General features: G+C 36.9%; 1 protein-coding gene and 1 long non-coding RNA gene across 2 annotated transcripts in view; one reads left to right on the forward strand and one right to left on the reverse strand.

Moving 5' to 3' along the window:
- Positions 1 to 20,416, reverse strand: part of LOC311083555 — a 69,116-nt gene that overhangs the window by 23,556 nt on the left and 25,144 nt on the right. The window lies entirely within an intron of this gene.
- Positions 74 to 20,316, forward strand: ca4a (carbonic anhydrase IV a). The gene is made up of 8 exons (XM_084115169.1): positions 74 to 239; positions 11,050 to 11,094; positions 11,209 to 11,373; positions 13,104 to 13,249; positions 14,036 to 14,128; positions 14,232 to 14,298; positions 18,498 to 18,661; positions 19,709 to 20,316. Exons 1-8 carry the CDS (start codon positions 179 to 181, stop codon positions 19,886 to 19,888), a joined length of 921 nt encoding a protein of 306 aa, XP_083971295.1. The 5' UTR covers positions 74 to 178; the 3' UTR covers positions 19,889 to 20,316.

Genomic DNA, 20,416 nt, shown 5'->3' on the forward strand with positions numbered 1-20,416 from the left:
TGGGAGGGGGCGGGGCCAACACACTCCATCCGTTCATTGATAGATTTATTAGTATATAAGAGCCGATCAGACTCTCTAAGGGTCACACACTCGGTCCAGTCTCACTGCTGGAGTCCCAGGACACACACAGGACACACACTCGGTCCAGTCTCACTGCTGGAGTCCCAGGACAGTCACAATGCGCGCTCTGCTTTCAGCTTTTCTTCTGCCACTGCTTCTGCATTCATGCAGCGCTGCAGGTGAGTTTCATTATCTACTGCATCATTCATATTCAAGCTTATTCACTGATCCACAGGGTTTGATATACATAAGGACATTTCATGTGACAAAGCACTGATCAGAATGAACTTAAACCTCGTATTGCATTTATAAGTGTTCATTTATTTATAAGTAATGTGCATAATTTAAAGGTGAGCAGACTGACTCCTGTGTGACATTGACATGTATAGAGATTTACATTCAGGCTATTCGTAAACAGTTTCTTAGTCACTTGTTTTATGCGTAAAACACTGTCACTGATTAATACCTAACAATAATAACTTTGGTAATTTCAGTAAAGCATCGAGCTTTTCAAAAGAACACACGCATGATGTTTTCTAACGTTTTTCATTTTATTTATTTTGAATATCCACAACTAAGAATAACCACATAATTTCATCCCAAACCAAAAATAAAGATGACCCCATTCATTAATGCGCAAAGCTTGTCTTTAGTTAGTCTAACTTTTTGTAATTCTCAGTAAATATTTAGTTGATTCAAACGCTTTCTCACCTAAATTGCAGACTGTCAGGTGGTTATTTATCTTATACATTTAGAAAAACCTCGAAACCCCTAGAAAAGTCCGTCATCGGAAAGCAATGAATAGTTCCTGCGCGCTGGCTGATTTCCCAGAGGAAAGAGCATCTTTATTCTGTATTTCTGCTCAAGGACACTCGGTGTGTTCCCGTTCCTTGTGTAGGAGGAGCGCGTGAAATCCTGAGGGCGTCCGGATTGTTTGCCAACGAGTGAAGCTCTGAAACACCTGCGAATCACAGCCTTCTATGACTATCAGAAAGCTAGACTTTTTAAAGGAACATCGAAATGTGCGGCGCGTAATGAGGTTCATTACGCGCAACCCAAATGTGTCCTCTGGCGACAATTGTACAGTAAGCTTCGCAAAACGCAAAGTTTTAGTGACATGATATGTAATTGAACAATGAAGTGATAATGACTGTAGTTATGGTTCGGTTTTCAGAAACAAAATGCCATGGTTACCTCCCACAGACGAATGCGATTACGCGTCTATTTCCTGCCAGGTGAAAACGCGCGCTCATCGTTTGTGGTTAATAAAACGTAAAAACGACGTAAAACGAGCAACAAAAATTATGCATAAAGAATGTATTTGGAAAATGAAGTCACTCTCAAAAAAAAAATGCCTCAGTGTTATATAACCCAATTTCAAAGCAAGTGTCAATTATTGTGAATAATCGACACAAATGCCTCTGGATTAAAGATGTTAAAACATAATCTCTTGCTTAGATGTTAGATTTCCTGCTCACTGTAGCATCTAAAGACATTTTTAAACACTGACGCTTTGAAACAGTGTATTGTGAAAGCATATACATGACTTGACAAACACTCTTCAAAACAATGAGGAGTGTTGAAACTGAAGATTGATTGATTGATAAAGTATTGTGTGACTTTGTGTTTGTTTGTGCTTAATTGAACATGTTGATATTAATGTGATTACAACACGTTGAAAATGATGAAGAGGAAAGGTCCGACAGCATTTGATATAATTTGCATAACATTCTGATGTTGAAACTGAAATTGATATTTGAAATTGATAATTGATATAATTTGCATAACATTCTGATGTTGAAACTGAAATTGATATTTGAAATTGATAATTGATATAATTTGCATAACATTCAGATGTTGAAACTGAAATTGATATTTGAAATTGATAATTGATATAATTTGCACAACATTCTGGTGTTGAAACTGAAGATTGATTGATTGATAAAGTATTGTGTGACTTTGTGATTGTTTTTTCTTAGTTGAACATGTTGATATTAATGTTGATGAAGAGGAAAGATCCGACAGCATTTGATATAATTTGCATAACATTCTGATGTTATAAGTGTGACTTCAGTGTCCATATATACTTTCTAGGGCACATGAATGCCTGCCAATAACAAATCAAAAGTCTCAAGGTCTCCATACAAGAGCTAAAATTAGACAAGTGCAAACAAACACTTTAATCTTCTTCATATCACCATCATTATCTTCTTATCAATCACTTAGTAATGTCGTGAAGAGGTTAAAGAGCCAGGACTGAAAGGTCTTCTTCATTGTTGATTCATTAACTATCGTGCTCTTGATCAACACATTATCACAGCTTCAGTCCCTGTGGAGGAACCTGAGGTTACCCACTAAGCAAAATGATGTCCAAAAGACGTCTTTTCAACGTCTTTGTCACAAAAGTCGGACGTTGAAATGACGTCCACTGAGGGTCTAGAATGAAAGTTTTTATGACGTCTTTTTTTTGACGTGTTCTGCACGTCCGATATAGACGCTCATCGAACCTTCGTACAAGCTTAAAACTAGTTCAGATGTGGCCATTGTGGACATATTTCAACATCATTTATTGTCTTATTTAGACATAATTACTTTGACTATTGCTGTCAGATGATCTCAGTGAGAATTAACAGAGGTTTAGATGTTGATATTTGTTTAATTTGAAGTGTCACCATTGTGGTGATCAGTGTTTGCTTTAGTTGGGCTCTTGGTCCCCGTTCCTTTTACTTTAACTTTTATTTGATTGCTTTAACTTTGTGTTTGTAAAACACAAATGTTGTGGCAGAGAAAGCTATTAATAAGTAAGATCAGCTGTTATCAGCTTATGGTTGATGATGAAATCATCACAAAACAAGCATCAAATGTTATCAGATGTTTTGGCGTTCATAACCACCAACCTTGTGGAACTGCGATATTGATGCGAAAAGCATTAAAATGATCACTTATTTGAAGGTATATAAAGCATGTGCACATGATGTTTTGAGCAAATGTATCATATAGTCACACACAGACATCAAGATTTTGGATATGATTCACAACAACGGTGACAATTAAAACAAAAAAGCTTGAGAATCAAGGATGAGTTTTGTACTATGAAAGCTACCCATCATGCATTGCAGCATGAAGCTTTTTTTTTTTTAATTGTCACCATTGTTGTGATTCATGTGCAAAATCTTGATGTCTATGTGTGACTATATGATACATTTGCTCAAAACATCATGTGCACATGCTTTACCTTCAAATAAGTGATCATTTTAATGCTATTCACACCAATATTGCAGTTCCACAAGGTTGGTGGTTATGAATACCGAAACATCTGACAACATCCAATGCTTTTTTTGTGATGATTCCATCATCAACCATAAGTTGATCTTACTTATTATTGGCTTTCTCTGCCACAACAATTGTGTTACACAAACACAGATAAAGCAGTCAAATAAAAGTTAAAGTAAAAGGAACGGGGACCAAGAGCCCAACTAAAGCAAACACTGATCACCACAATGGTGACACTTCAAATTAAACAAATATCAACATCTAAACCTCTGTTAATTCTCACTGAGATCATCTGACAGCAATAGTCAAAGTAATTATGTCTAAATAAGACAATAAATGATGTTGAAATATGTCCACAATGCCCACATCTGAACTAGTTTTAACCTTGTACGAAGGTTCGATGAACGTCTATATCGGACGTGCAGAACACGTCAAAAAAAGACGTCATAAAAACTTTCATTCTAGACCCTCAGTGGACGTCTTTTCAACGTCCGATTTTTGTGACAAAGACGTTGAAAAGACGTCTTTTGGACATCATTTTGCTTAGTGGGTAAGTGGACTGTAAATGACTTTTCATTAAAGCATCTGTAACTAAATGGCACCTTAAGTGCTACTAATGAAGCCGAGAGGAATATTTACATACTGGAAGGAAAAACTGCATGAGTAGCCTCGAACATCGTGGACCAAAACCAAAATAAAAAGAGAATTAAATCAATGAAATAACTATTTGCAAACAGTATTCTTATTTCAAAATACACACTCTAATCAAACGCCTAATATGCGAAAACATCTCTGTTTAAGTTTGTGAATTACATTATTTAGGCTACGTAAATGTTAGCTAATATTTTCAAATCGAAATGGCTAAACATGCCCAAGAATATTTAGTAGCATGCATCACATTACCGTTGGCTGTTTAACGTTCCTATCATAAAACAGTTGTCAGATATTTAAAGGGACAGTTCACCCAAAATGTTTAATTCTGTCATAATTCCTCAAGCTGTTCCAAACCTGTATGAATTTATTTCTTCTACAGAACACAAAATAAGATATTGTGGAAAAATATGGGTAACCAAACAGTTGATGGACTTCCATAGTAAGAAAAAAAAAAAAAAATTATTTTATTTATTTATATATATATCATGGAAGTCAGTGGAGCCCATCAACTGTTTGATTAACCAAATTCTTTAAAATATATTATTTTGTGTTCAACAGAAGAAAGAAATTCATAAATGATGACAGAATTTTCATTTTTGGGTAAACTATCCCTTTAATGTTTACTTAGATTTTACCTCACACTCTTTCACTGCTAAAATGTGAACAGTAAAGCCCCGCCTTCCTTGATTTGATTGGCCCTTTCAGTCATTCTGACATTGACGAGTGCTGTCAAAAAAGCTAAATGGAAAAGTGACTGATTTTAAATATTCTTCAAGTAGCCTAACCTTCTGATTCATGAAGTCCACGACTGACACAAGAAATGCTTTACAAATAAGCTAATAATAAGAGACACACACACACACACACACACACACACAAGGAATTTGTCTTGGAGAAAGAAGCTTCCAGAGCAGAAAAGAGTACGGACATACATAGGGATAAGGCAGTAAAAAGGGAATATAACAATAATAAAAGAAAAGACAGTAACATTATCCAAAAGATGCATTAATAAAAATATAAAATAAACAATAGATGGATAAAAAAAGTGTTTTTGAATGTTTCTCTGCCAAAATGCATTATGAGATTGTCTTAACCACAACAGAGACAGGATGCTGTCTTGTAAAGTGGGCAGTTCACTTTGGTGAAGGTGTTTTCTGCAGTCAGTATGAGCTAACCTCAGCAAACAGAAGCCTGAACGCAGACAAAGCCTACAAACGGCTTAACATATTTGCCTGTACAGTAAGTGGCAAAATGCCAGATCAGGTAAAACTCAATCTTGCTGTCTAAATAAGGAAACTCTCTTTCTGTAACTAGCAGATTTTGAAATCTTTTCCGTGTTCAGATGATATTTATCGCGCGCGCGCGCACACACACACACACACCGATCGAGTGTGTGACTCACAGCAGATAATATCACGGCAGGAATTGTGTTTTGGTTTACGTGCATGAAACCGTATTTTCTTAGCTTTGTGTTTATTCCACGGCTGCAGCGTGAGTCTTTGGCATTACATGTTACTTTGTTTCTCTTGCGGCTCTGAAGATCAAAAGCTGTGTGTTCATTCATATCAGTCAGGTATTGTTCTCAATCTCCACTGACCGCACGCTTATGATAGCTTATGATACCAAACGACGTCAAAGTCATCTTTACAGCACTTTATACAGACTGTTTCAGTGCAGCTTCACCGTGATAAACTGGAAAATGACAGAATCAATGATGCAAACTTCATTAAAGCTACAATATGTAAAAAAAAATTTCGCCGCTAGTGGTCGTTAACCTCTTACAATAACAAAGGCGTCGGTTGATGACGCATAAGTGGAATTATGAAGCTTGCCGTCATGCCGAAGGATCTTATAATGTTTATGGATGAGTGAATACATTGATGTGTTTAACATGACTGTGGAATAAAGCAGGGTGCGAGTGCTAATGAGAGACAGATATCAGCACCACACGCGAGTCCCGCGGATATAAAGGAATGAGGACATATAATTCTACCAAACTAACTTACCCGCTAGTGCTGAATAATACTCGCACAGGTCAGTTTATTAGACGAATGAAACTTGTGAGGTAACGCAGCGCTGTTTCACTTGCTCTACACTATCACACTAAACTGCATTTGAGTGTGTTAACGTTATAATGTTATTCTGTGTGTTAGTTTGTCTGTAAGAGACTAGCAGATATACATTAGAATAACACACTGATCATATTCTAACATTTCATCATGTTGAGCTATATAACATTGATTAGTTTTATGTACATTTCATGGGCGTCGGAACCATTGTATATGGGTGGGACAAGACCCACCCACTTTTTAAGACCAATGATATTGGACCCACTTACTTTTACCGTCTCTATTTCAAATTTCTCTATTTCACATTTGTCTGTTCGCCGTCAGTCAAATCCATTCCACTTGAGGAATTCCCTAAACTCCATTTCCGCTGAATCGCTGCATTATATTTCTCAACGAGCCGCAACTGACGAAAGTAACCGCCCGTTGTACCCTTCAGTCAAATACTGCGTCGCAAACATCAATAACAGCTTTAAGTTGTCATTGCTGGCAAATGACCATGGTATTATCGGGATAATCCACGGATAGCTGTGCATTTAATGCACGACGTGGAGGCAAAGAACCGCCCGACGTGAAGTGGAGTTTAGTTTACTTGTTTTAATTAAAAGGCACCAGAATACATGAAATGGTATTTACTTTTTGGTATTTTTTCTGGGGGAGGACCCTTTTTTTTTTCTTCCGACGCCCATGGTACATTTGCTCGCACGTCTCTGTCAAGTCGAAGTTAGCCGCGGACGCTAGCTCTCGGCATCTCGAAAACGCCACGCTGATATTGATCCTCGTTTTAGTTCTCCTTTTGTCCCAAAGTCTGCTTGCCATGGTCCATAATGTTTGAACGAAACAACAACAGCGTGAGCGCGCCGCTAGACGTAAGGCAGTTGTCCACGTCTGTTGCCATGGTTACTACGGCAGTACGAGCGGAAACCAGGGATAACGCGGATATTATGTCATTGACAGGAGACAAGTGAACAGGGACAAGCCATTATTTAAAATGGGAATTTCTCTGAAATTAAAAATCTTTGGGAACTTTTGGGATATTGTAAGTACACAACTGCAGGAAATATATCACACTGTGCAAGTGATTTTTGAATATTTTATTACAAAAATCTTACATATTGTAGCTTTAAGGCTCAATGCAACAGTGTGCATCAATCTATATGAGTTAATGAAATGATGCAGATAACAAACTACACTGAGTTGGAGAAACAGCATTAACACACATTTTTAGGTTGATTACTCCGACTAACTGATTCGTTGCCCTGGAACCAATAATCTTGTCTCAGTTAAAATCAACAGCTAGTATAGCACATAGCCTACTCAAAATAACTTACATAACATTTAAATTGAATGAATAACATATAAACTTGTCCCCAAAAGACCAAAAACCACGAGAAAGTCACTGCATTAAATACTCACAGGTCTTTCCCTTTATTAATGAAACACAATAATGCATGCTGGGAAGTAGAAATCCAAAGTTATCAAGACAGCTTCATTAAGTTACAACAACTCGATTACAAAAACAAATTGCAAAAATTCCACAATTTTAAGTTGTAAAGAACGCATCAAAATAAGGTTTGCAACTTAAAAGGTTTAATTAAATCAACAAATTTGTATTTTTAACTCTTTTTTTTTAAACATTAAACATTCTTAAATTAAAATACATTTACAATCAGCCAAAATTATGATAGACATTAAACCGGCATTATGCTTAAAACAAACAACAACAAAAATTGCCAATGGGGTCGAAAAAATAAACTTAACTTCTGACCCTAAAGCTTTATACTTTTTTTTCTTGTCTTAAGCATAAATCATAAATTTTTTTCAGAAAACAGGACTTGTTATCTTGTGTAAATGTCTTCTGGTTAAACATTTTTTAGAAAACAAGACAAGAATACAGAGGAAGAAACTCACTTTTTGCATTTATTCAAGTAGTTGTAACAGGTCCTCTAAATGTGAAAGTTGAACATATGCAATGTTTATAAGTTCACAAATAAGCATGAAAGTTTTCTCTCTCAAGAGGATGCTACTGTGAGGGAAATGACATCGTCTGCATCACACAATGGGAGATGATAAACACGGGTGTGTTTTGATCACAGTCTTACGCTGATGTCCTCACATTCCTGGCCTCATGTGGAGAAACTGGGATGCTTTGGCTTTGGCTGCTTGTTCACACGTTGGGTTTGTTTGTGAGACGATTATCATGTGCCCGCAGAAGGAAACGGCATCACAGATGAGGTAGAAAGACCTGCCAGCGGTGCCATTTTACTGGCACTTCCTTCACCTTCCAATCTGTGGGACCGAACTTAGAAATAACAACCCGACCCATTCGTTTCAATGCCATGCGTGTTTTTTTTTAATATTTGATTTTGGAGATAGGGTCAAAATATTTGTTCCACCACCAAGGTGGAGTCGTGCGTCTCCATTGTGAAATATTAATAAAATAATAAGAAGAATGCGACCCTTGCGATGCTATGAGCAGATAACAGAGGACAGATAGAGAGATTTGTCTTTCCAGCTCTCAAACAATAGAAAAGCAATTCCTGTGTATCAGAAGCGATTGAATGGCGGAGAATAACAGCTAATGGATTGGAGACGTGGGAACAGCTCTTTGTTTGTGAGGGAGAAAAACTAAACAACCTAACAATCGAGGACGAGTTCATAAACATGAAATGATAAAGTTGATTGACACCGTGACTGAAAACAAGTTTTGTGCCAAACATGTGAACTATATTAAGCTTGATGAGGCTTTGTGAAAATGATCAAAAAGGCTAGTACAGTTAAAGGTATATTTTAAGTATGAAAAATTAATACCTTAATAGGAACATAGTAGTATACTTAAAGAGCAAAAGTAACATAAATAGTAAAACTATTAGTATGATATGAAGTTATCTTAAAGAAAACAAGTACTTAAACCTACTAAACTGAGAGTACACTTAAAAAAGTGTAATTTTATAAACTAAAAAAGTATTTAACTAGTAAACTATCAGTATAAGTTCACTTGTAGTATAGTTATACTTTTACACTTAAAAGTATACTTTTCTACACAAAAAAGTGGGACAATTACTGTAAAAAATATTTTCATGATTTGTTATCACAACATTTTATCTTTTGTCAAATCAACTTAGATAATTAATTTGGTTCCCATAACACAATATTTTGAGTTTCTATTTATTAAACCAGTCTCCTTTGTTGTATTAACTCAATTTGGTTTTTTTTTCAATGAACTCACAATTTTAAGGCAACCAGGTAACTTACCTTTTTAAGTTAAACCAACAATACTTTTATACAGTGTAGTACATTGACATTAGTATCTTTAAGTATGCTTAAATATAGCCTACTTAAACTTTACTAAAGTATATTGTAAGAAAAACTGATGTGGACGTCTTTTCTTACAATATCTAATAAAATGAGCTTGAAGTGTACTTATTTTTTGTAAGGGTCTTTAAAGAGGTGTGGACGGCTATTATCTATTTCAGATTATATTTCAGAGAGATCTCAAAAGTGTCTCAGATTTGCCAAGTTATCAACGTCTGCTTTCAAAACTCAGAGATCTCAATATGATCTATATGATCAATATGATCATTTCTTATCCAATGAACGGAGCGGCTTCACATGTGTTACTCTTACTGGATGACTTTAATTGACTCGTTTGTGTCTTTTTATTTCTCCCATAAGAAACTTTCAGAGAATCACTACATCATCTAAGGCTCAAAAGTTAAACAAATGAGAACCAAGTGCAATTTCCAAGCAATAACATTTGGGTCATCAGTGACATTTCTCTTTAATTCCTAAAATAACAGGATCTCATTGAGAGGGAAAGGGAGATGTAGGGTCATGAAATCAAGTCACGACTGAGTAACTTCTCACAGAAGTCGCCAGATAGACTTCAAAACATCCCGTTCGTTATTTCTGAATGAGTCCATGAAGATAGTTGTCTTATTATTAACAATTCTCATAACAGTTTAATATAATCTGTGTTCATTGTGAGCGACCGGGAGAGGTTTTCCTGTTGGACGAGACAATAGAATGAAGTCATAAGAACTAGTTTAATATGCTAATAAACAATAAAAATCTTTTTTATAAACTAATAAAAAGATTTTTTTATGTTTTTGAAATAAGTCTTCTGCTCTTACAAAAATACAGTCAAAACAGTAATACTGTGAAATAATATTTCCAACGTGATGGCGCAATGCGTGGCACATCTCAGAGATGGTACAAGACGGGCATTTGTGGTTAAAAAGTATATATATTTTTTTTTTTAGAAAATGACCGATCGTTTCGCAAGATAAGACCCTTATTTCTCGACTGGGATCGTGTCGAGACTTTGAAGCTGCATTGAGACGGACATTTGAACCTTCTTTGAACATTGATATAGTTGGTTGCCATTCTGTGTAGAAAAATCCTGGAATGTTTTCCTCAAAAACCTTAATTTCTTTTCGACTGAAGAAAGACAGACATGGATATCTTGGATGACATTATAAATTATCAGCAAAATTTTTTTTGAAGGTGAACTAATCCTTTAATGCATCCTTGCTGAATTAAATTATGTTCATGGTCCACAAAAATATTGAGCAGCAACAAGTTTTTTCAACATTGATAATCATCATAAATGTTTCTTGAGCATCAAAACATCATATTAGAGTGATTTCTGAAGGATCATGTGACACTGAAGACTGGAGTAATGATGCTGAAAATTCAGCTTTGATCACAGGAATAAATTACACTTTACTATATATTCACATAGAAAACAGCTGTTTTAAATTGTAATAATATTTCACAATTTTACTGTTTTTACTGCATTTTTAATCAAATAAATGGAGCCTTGGTGAGCAGAACGGACTTCTTTCAAAAACATTTTAAAAAATACAAAAAATGATTCCAAACTCCAATCATTGCACCACAAATGCCCAGAGGATCAAAAGACAAATGCAAAAAAATAAAAATAAATCTAAATAAAGCATTTTAATGAACTAACTAATCCTTTCTCCTCATCCAGACTGGTGCTACCAGACGCAGTTCAGCTGTGATTCCCAATGTAAAGGTGAGTTTCTGGAGAAACACCAGTCTCTTAATGTGCCGTTTCTAGACACGTCACTCTAAACTAAAGCTAAAAATCTAAACTAAATCTAACGGAGCGTCTCTGTGTTGTTCTCAGGACCAGACGAATGGAGTAAAGTGAACGCAGAATGTGGGAAAAGCAAACAGTCACCGATCAACATAGTGACGAAGAAAACCAAGCTGGACGAGAGACTGACGCCGTTCAAGTTCACCGGTTACCAGGAAGTATTCGAGAGCACCGTGAAGAACAACGGCCACTCGGGTCAGAAAACACACACCTCACAGCTCATGACTGATGAACAGCACGCAGATCAAACCACTTCTGTTACACTTTAGTCAACTCATTCAGTGTTCAGTGAAGCAACAGTGCACCACATTTTAGGATCTATGTTTTGGTCATGCATCTGATTATCATCAGTTTTGATGTGCATGCTTTATACCATTGTTTAAAAAACTAAACTTAAATATATTGCCAACACAGCTAAAAATGATTTGCTTACTTAGTATTTTTGTGTTGTTTTTCAAATATCTAAAAATACTTTAATCAAGATGCATTCACTTGAGAAGGAAAATGTTTTCTGAAAAATTAAGCGAGTTTATACGTAAAACAAGACAAAATATCTGCCAAGGGGGAAGAGACATAATCTTGTTTTCCCTTTGAATCAAGTTTATTTATTTTTCTTAAGTCAAAACCTACGATGACAATTTCAGACCCCTCCATGATTTCCAAGTGGGAGAACTTGCAAAATAGCAGGGTGTTCAAATACTTATTTTCCTCACTGTATATATATATATGTCAGTGCAGACTTAAGAAAAATAAACTTGATTCATATATATATATATATTTTTTTTTAATTATGTTCTTTTTTAAGCATACACCTATTTTTTTTTTTTTTTTAAACAAGACTTACTATCTTAAGTAATTTTTCTTCTCAAGTAAATCTATCGTGATTTAAGAATGTTTAGATATTTGACTGGAAAACAAAAACACTGAGCAAGAAAATATTTTTTTGCAGTGAACACAGACATGTTTATTTTGTATTTAAAGTAACAAAAAATAAAACTAAAAAATCTCAGATATGTGTTAGTGAAGGTTACTTTTAAAAGTAATGGGTTACAGTATTGCGTTACTCCCTAAAAAAGTAACAAATTTTTAAGCCCTATTCGGACGGGATTAGCTTTACCAGGGTAGATGGAGTAATGTAATTTTACCACAGGACGTCTGTAATATTAATGGCCAATTCGCACGGGATAAGAGATCTCAGTAAACCAGCAGAAGTGGGAGAACTCGCTTTACACACCGCCGTCACTCCTGTCGTCATGTGTGTGTTACGCTGCTTCCTGATATCACGTGCACAAACACACATAACCTATATTTATATATATAAAACAGTTATGTCCGGTCGAACGATGTATTAATTAACTTCATATTGGATTGTGTTGGTAATAGGCACTTATCTAACGCTAAAGATGTTTATAACAAGTGCTGTCGATCTTCTCTCTGATCTGAATGGTGTGTGTGAAACACTTGAGTTTTGCCACAGACTCGTCCCAGCGTCTAGAACACAACTGATGCTTTTTCAAGCGTCTCCATACACACACATGACGACAGGAGTGACGGCGGTGTGTAAATCGAGTTCTCCCACTTCTGCTGGTTTTACTGAGATCTCTGATCCCGTGCGAATTGGCCATTAATATTACAGACGTCCTGTGGTAAAATTACATTACTCCATCTACCCTGGTAAAGTTAATCCCGTCCGAATAGGGCTTTAGTTACTTTTTAAGGAAAGTAATATGTAACGTTACTTTTTTCTCACCTGGGCTTGGCTAGCTTGTTTGTTTTTTAGTTACAAAAAAAAAAGTTCAGTTTTTGGAAGAATAGGATGCAGGAGAAGAAAGTTGTGTCTGTGTTTGTATCAGCAGAAATGTGCATCTTTACTCAAACACTAAAATCACTCTCGTAATAATAACTTACTGTCTTTTCCACCTCAGTTCAGGTCAGTATTCCCATCAAAGCCACCGTGTCCGGAGGAAACCTGGGAGAAACGTACAAGGCTGTGCAGTTTCACCTTCACTGGGGTTCAGATGGAGGGCCTGGATCTGAACACACCATCGATGGAGAGCAGTATCCAATGGAGGTGCGACATACGGCTTTCCGTGTTTTCACTGTTATACAATAGGGGGCGCTATATTACACAACTTCTGAAAGAGTGCACAATCTCCAAATAATCAGGTGAAAAAAGAGCAGAAACAAGCAATAAAAGCATTGCTTATGCACGTTGTAGTCTTTGAAATAAAACAAATTCTCAGCTTTATGTTCAAAAAGTTGCTCTTTTATGAATCTTATACCCACATTCAAGTGTTGATTAAAAAAAACTGCATAAAGCTCAAAACGGTTATTTTGGTTTAAAAGCAGATGCTTATTTATTTATTTACATATTGCATGTTCAGATATTCATACAACAAAATATTCTGGGAGACATTACATTTTTGTGAAAATTGACAGTGTCTGCATCTTTTTCTTCTTTTTTTAACGCTGGCGAGGAAAGAGTTAAAAAACGGAAAACTTATTAATGCAAACTTTGCAAACTTTTTTCATGCAAACGGGTTTCAAAATGCACGTTTTTTAAAACTATAATGTTAACAAAAACGTGAATTTGTGAAAACGGTGACATGCGTATCACGTGTTCAGTCTATAGGTGCGTAGTGTTTCGTTACATCGCCATCTACTGGCCTGGCATGAATAATACAGCGTTTTTAGTCGTTTTTGCGGATCCGTGTGAACAGCGCGAAAAACACAGAGGAAAAACGTTTTAATTTTTAGTACATCCTCATGTAAACGTATCCTAAATTGTTAAAATTACGATACATTTTTACAGTGATTAATTATTATAAATAAATGTCATTATTTATTCTCTCACCAGCTGCATATTGTGCACATGAAAGAGAGATACAACAGACTTGAAGATGCACTCAAAGATCCTTCTGGAATCGCTGTGTTGGGATTCTTCTATGAGGTTTGATACGCACATGCTTTAAAATGCAGTTTGCTAAGAGAAATTGAAATGATTTTGAATTTATATGATGAAAAATATCAATAACGTCAGTTCTACCCGGCAGGAGTCAAGCAGCTCAAACAAAAAGTACGACCTCTTCACAACCGCCCTGCGCAGCGTCCAGAAAACAAGTAAGTTCTGAACAAACACTTCTGAAATATTACAGGAATATTTAATCTGTGGCATGCTGTCGATTAGCACAGACAATCATTTTGACTTGGTTTAAATATGTGCACTTTGTATTTTTGATACTCTTGCATTAATTTCCATGCTCCCTCTTTCATCACTGTAAATGCATAATATAAACAACAAAATGTAATATAAACAAAAGGACAATAGCAGATTGATGATGCACATCGACGTCAGAATAAATATATCCTGGAATATTCTCTTAAAAGTGAGTAATCTGCTCAATGTTCAACTAGTTTGCGGTGTGTCGGTTTAATGTTCAGAATCTCAGTCAGTTATTAGTCGTCTGACTTGCGCTGTGACGCTTTCAAAACATTGATCTGTTTGTTTGAGCCAATTATGACTCAACCAATGACGTGCGTTTGAGGGACAATATAAAGATTTGTAAATCATTGTTATCTTTATTTTTCATTATATAGTTCCGTTTGATGCTGTTAGTGGCACAGAAACCACACACTTCACCAACAGTTGTCGATCAATTATTATTTTTTTTAATTAATTGATATGTAATACCTAGAAGAAAAAACAGCATGCTATCTACATGGAAACTTTCCACATACACTCGTGGTCAGGATTATTGGCACTCTTGGTAAATATGATCAAAGAAGGCTGTGAAAATAAACCTATCCAGTCATGACTTCTTGTTTCATGGAAGTATAAATATGAGGAAACTCAAAGGCAAAATTCTCTTAATCATCCATCACAACAAGTAAAACCAAAGAATATAGTTCTGTTGAGCTTCACAAAATAGAAAGTGGCTGTAAGAAAATAGCTAAAGCATTGAAAATGACCATTTCCACCATCAGGGCCATAATTAAGAAGTTCTAATCAACTAAGATTGAAGATCGTGTGATTAATGCATGGTGAGGAAGATAGTTCGAGTGGCCAAAGATTCTTCAAGGATCACAGATGGAGATTTGCAGAAATTAGTTGAGTCTTGGGGCCCGAAAAACTCATAAAAAACTCAAACAGCACCTACATCTCCTCATGTTGTTTAGGAGAGTTTCAAGAAAAATCCTTTGCTCTCATCCAAAAACAAACTCCAGCATATTCAGTTGTCAGACACGACTGGACCTTCAGATGGGACTGGGTTTTATGGTCAGATGAAAAAAAAAAAGAGCTTGTTGGCACTAAACATTCAATATGGGTTTGGTTTGAACAGGGATAAAGACCCAAACCTACCAAACCTAAATCACATAGGGATACGTTCACAACCTGATTGGTCGGCACATGGGTACATTTTTTGAAATTGAGATGCATGCTTCACATGTAAGCTGAATAAATAAGCTTTCCATTGATGTATGGTTTGTTAGGATAGGACAATATTTGGTCGAGATACAACTATTTGAAAATTTTGGAATCTGAGGGTGCAAAAAAATCGTAACATTGAGAAAAACGCCTTTAGGGCCCTATTGTAACGATCTGAAACGCAAGCATCAAACGCGAAACGCAAGTAACTTTGTGGGCGGATCTTGGGTGCTGTTGTTTTTATATAGGAAATAATAGGAATGATACATGCGTCGCTGTACAAAGTCAATTGCGCTGGGTGCAAGATAGGGCCTTTAAAGTTGTCCATTTATGTTCACGATTGTGTGATTATTAGATAATGCAAAGTGATTTGTTGTTTTTTGTGCAAAAAAATCGAAACATTGAGAAAATCTCCTTTAAAGTTGTTAATTTATATTGCCGATTGTGCTGCATTCACTCACAAAAATAAATGTTTTATATATTTATGGTATGAAATTAACAAAATATCTTCATGGAACATGATCTTAATATCCTAATGATTTTTGGCATAAAAGAAAAATCAATAATTTTGACCCATACAATGTACTGTTGACTATTGCCACAAATATACCTGTGCGACTCGAGTCACATATTTCACGATGGAACTTACAGAACATCCAGAACAATGCTGTGTTCTGGGCTAAATGCCCTCATTGTATGTGCGTTGTATATACCATATGATGGTATTTTGACCAGCTGATAACTCCTGAAGAGCTTATAAAATGAGTCAAAACAGCGTCAGGAATCCCTCAGTCACACACAAAAGAAGATCTGCTGTGAGGAGACGCGGCTCTGATGCCTGAACTGAACTGTGATGGGCAACATCACGACTATGACGAGAAAAAACAGGTGTGCTTGAGCCTTCTGTCCTTTTTAGGGGCGCATCTTGTGACATCATGTCCTGTTTTTGGTTTATTTACAAGTCTTTAGTTTGTGTTGCGTTCATATTTTATTCGAACCGCACCACAGTTAGTTTGGAAGCGGAGCGAGAACCATCTTTTCAGCGTCTTGTTTCGGCGCACCAGGGTTCGGATGGCAGCGTTTACACTTATTCAAATGAACCGCACTAAGGGCCCTATCTTGCACCCAGTGCAATTGACTTTGTACACCGACGCATGTATCATTCCTATTTTGCACCCGCGCACAGCGGACTTTTCCCTCCACAGACGCACGTCGGTAAATTAGGGAATGAACTTGTGCTCCCGGGGCGGTTCAGTGAAAAGAGGAGGCGTGTTCCGGCGCAAACGTTCCCTGGTGCTATTTTGCAGTTTCAGAAAACAATTCCGCCACTAACCAGGAAAAACCTCGTCTAAAGTCAGTGGCGCGTTATTCAGATGCTATTTTAAGGGCGCATGCTTGGCCATAATCAATGTAGCGTGTGCTCAACACTCAAACACTTTGCTTATCTCATCTACACAGAAGCAGCAGTTTTCATTTTTGCAAACCATACATTATTACAAGGAAAAATATTCCACACGAGGGAAATCATTGTGGTGTCCATGAAGATGTGAAAAAATAAGCATAAATCTAGCTTACACATTTACCCAAATTATCATACGCCTGTTTAACCGAAGCTAATTTGGGTGGGTTTCTCCATCCCCAATGTCGGTCTCCTCGGCTGTGAACCGCTCCTGGCAAATCCGCCGTTATAATAGCAATCCGCCATGGAACAAGCGCGCCTGCTCTTAAAGGGGATGTGAGATGTCGCTCTGATTGGTTTATTTCACGTTACGCCCAAACCACACCTATGAGTAATGAAGCGACTTCAGACCAACACATTTTAGATTTGCGTCGGGCGCAAGAGTCATTTATCCTGCCGGTATAATAGCAACAGCGCCGAAGACCCGCCCACAAAGTTACTTGCGTTTCGCGTTTGATACTTGCATTTCAGATCGTTAAAATAGGGCCCTAAATGAGCAATCGCTCCAGAGTTCGCTTTAATCCAACAAAACATGCCAAGTGTGAACACACCCTAAAAGTACCCCATGCCCACAGTTAAATATTCTGTACTGCTGGATATTTAATGTTATGCGACAATTTTTCTGCTGGAGGTCCTGGACTTCTTATTCAGATATATGGCATCATGGATTCTAGCAAATACCAACATATAAAACTTTACAGCCTCTGCTAGAAATCTTATAATGGGCCGTGGTTGAATCTTCCATCAGGACAATGATCCAAAACAAACATCAAAATCAACACAACATTCCCCAGACCTGAACCCTATAGAAAACCGAAGAGGAGAGTATATCAACATGGACTTGGGAATCTGAAGGATCTGGAGAGATTCTCTATCGAGGAATGATGATCTCCAAACTCTTTTCATTATAGAAGAATCAGAGCTGTTATGTTGGCAAAAGGAAGTAGCAAAAAGTATTGAATAAAAGGGCACCATTAATTGTGGCAAATGTGTATTAGAGAAAAACATATATATTTCATAATGAGATTTTCCCCCATTTTCAATTGTTATACTTCAATGAAAGGTTAGATCTTTGAGATTTGTCAAAAGGATTTACAATGCAGATTTATTTTCACAGGCTCCTTTAATCATATTTACCAAGGGTGCCAATAATTCTGACCAGGACTGTATATTTTGCATTGTTTTCAAGGATAGCAAATAATAATGACTACTGACTTAAGAGACGCAGGTTAGTGTAATGAAAAACAACGCGTGATCTAAAGATGTGTTAAAAAACAATTACGCCGCCAAAACACAGCACAGCGGTTAAAGACATCCGTCTAGTGTGTGTTAACATTGAAAAACAATGTGCAGAGGAATACAAAAACGTGTTCTGTGTGAATGAACAGCCTCAAAAGTGAACGCGCTCTGAATAACTCTTTTTGATTTGAACAGATGAAAACACAACCCTTCGCAAGATCTCTCTGAATCAGCTCATTCTGTCTGAAGGGAACATGACGAACTATTACCGGTACGACGGGTCCCTGACCACACCGGGCTGCACCGAGGCTGTGGTGTGGACGGTGTTCGAGAACCCCATTCCCCTCGACAGAGAACAGGTACGACACGCTGACTTCACATGCGATCGGGAATATTGAGTTGCCTAGTTTTAAAAATTCAACTCGTACAATTTTAGTAGTTTCTGAGTTGGATGGACAATCAAATTTAAACATTGCGGAGGAGAGAACTAGAGACTGTTTAGTTGTATTCATATTTTGGTAACACTTTACAATAAGGTATCATTAGTTAGCATTAGTTAACATGAAATAATAATGAATTGCACTTCTACAGCATTTATTAATCTTTGTTAATGTTAATTTCAACGTTTACTAATACATTATTAAAATCTAAAGTTTTATTTGTTTGCATTAGTTAATGCACTGTGAACTAACAGCTGGATTTTTATTAACTAACATTAACAAATATTAACAAATACAGTAACAAATGTATTGCTCATGGTTAGTTCATGTTAGTTAATACATTAACTAATGTTAACTAATTAACCTTAGTGTAAAGTGTTACCCATATTTCTATATCTATATTGCTTTCCCTTACACGACTACTACACGACATTCCTCCCGGGTTAGTGACATCACTAACCCTAGAATTTGCATAAACCCGCCCCCTGAACGCGATTTATAGATTATCAAGACAGAATATGCTAATCAATGACTAGAAGATAACTACACATCAGCTTCATAAATTCATCAACTAACCATTCAGAAATGTCCTGTTGCTTCTACATGTTGTCACTTCTTCTTGAGTCTCTCCATCATTGTCTGACTCCGGTTTGAACATAAAAGGCTAAAAGTTTTAGAAATTTTCAGTGCGTGTGTGTGTGAGGTAAGAGGACACAAGCTCTTGAAGCTCCGCCCCCTGTGCTGGGAGCAGCAGCTCATTTGCCTTTAAAGGGCTACACCCTCAAAAAGTGACCATTTTAACAATTTGAACATGCTTAAAAATATCTGTGGGGTATTTTGAGCTTAAACTTCACACACACACTCTGGGGACATCAGAGACTTGTTTTACATCTTGTGAAAAGGGCATTATACCACCCCTTTAAATCTGTATGACTATCTTTGATTATTATTATTATCTTCATACAGCTTCGGGCGTTTTCCACCCTGAAGTTTCATGATGAGAAGCCAATGGTGAAAACCTTCAGACCCGTTCAGCCTCGTAACGGGCGTGTGGTGTATCGGTCCAGTTGTCCAGCGTTCACGGTCAGCGTCGTTCTTCTCTTGGCCTCCATCAGCACAGCGCTCGGCCTGTCCCGTCTCTACTAGAGCTAACCGACCCGTTACCTGCACAACTAGCACAATGAGTTCTCATCCAATCAACGGACCAGCAGGATCAAACCCATGAAGACAAACCACAGAGTCACGGCGTCTCAAACGACTCAATAAAACCACAAACAACCACTTCTACAGGAGAAGTTAGTGTAGAAACGATGGACTGCATGAGTAGAGAGACCATTAGACGTTTGCTCATAGCTATCAATAGGACCTGGACTAAAGCCTCGGATCCTCTGTGAAGGTCTGACGGGTGATAAATGCATGACCTTTATCTATTATAGACATCTGACACATGCATATGCACACGTACACATACACACACACACACACACACACACACGTGGCTATATTTATGATGCTGGAAGGCTTTGATGTGACATGCTGGAGATGTGCATTACAAATAAACAACGATGATCAGCACTTTTCAAGAGAGGTCAAGGGTGAAAGGTCACAGAGCCTCGAGAATAGAGCAGAAAAAGCAAACATACAACTTTACATTTACTTGGATTGAATTTATAC

The sequence above is a fragment of the Abramis brama genome, assembly GCF_963993115.1.
Source record: "Abramis brama genome assembly, chromosome: 5".
Classification (NCBI taxonomy): Eukaryota; Metazoa; Chordata; class Actinopteri; order Cypriniformes; family Leuciscidae; genus Abramis; species Abramis brama.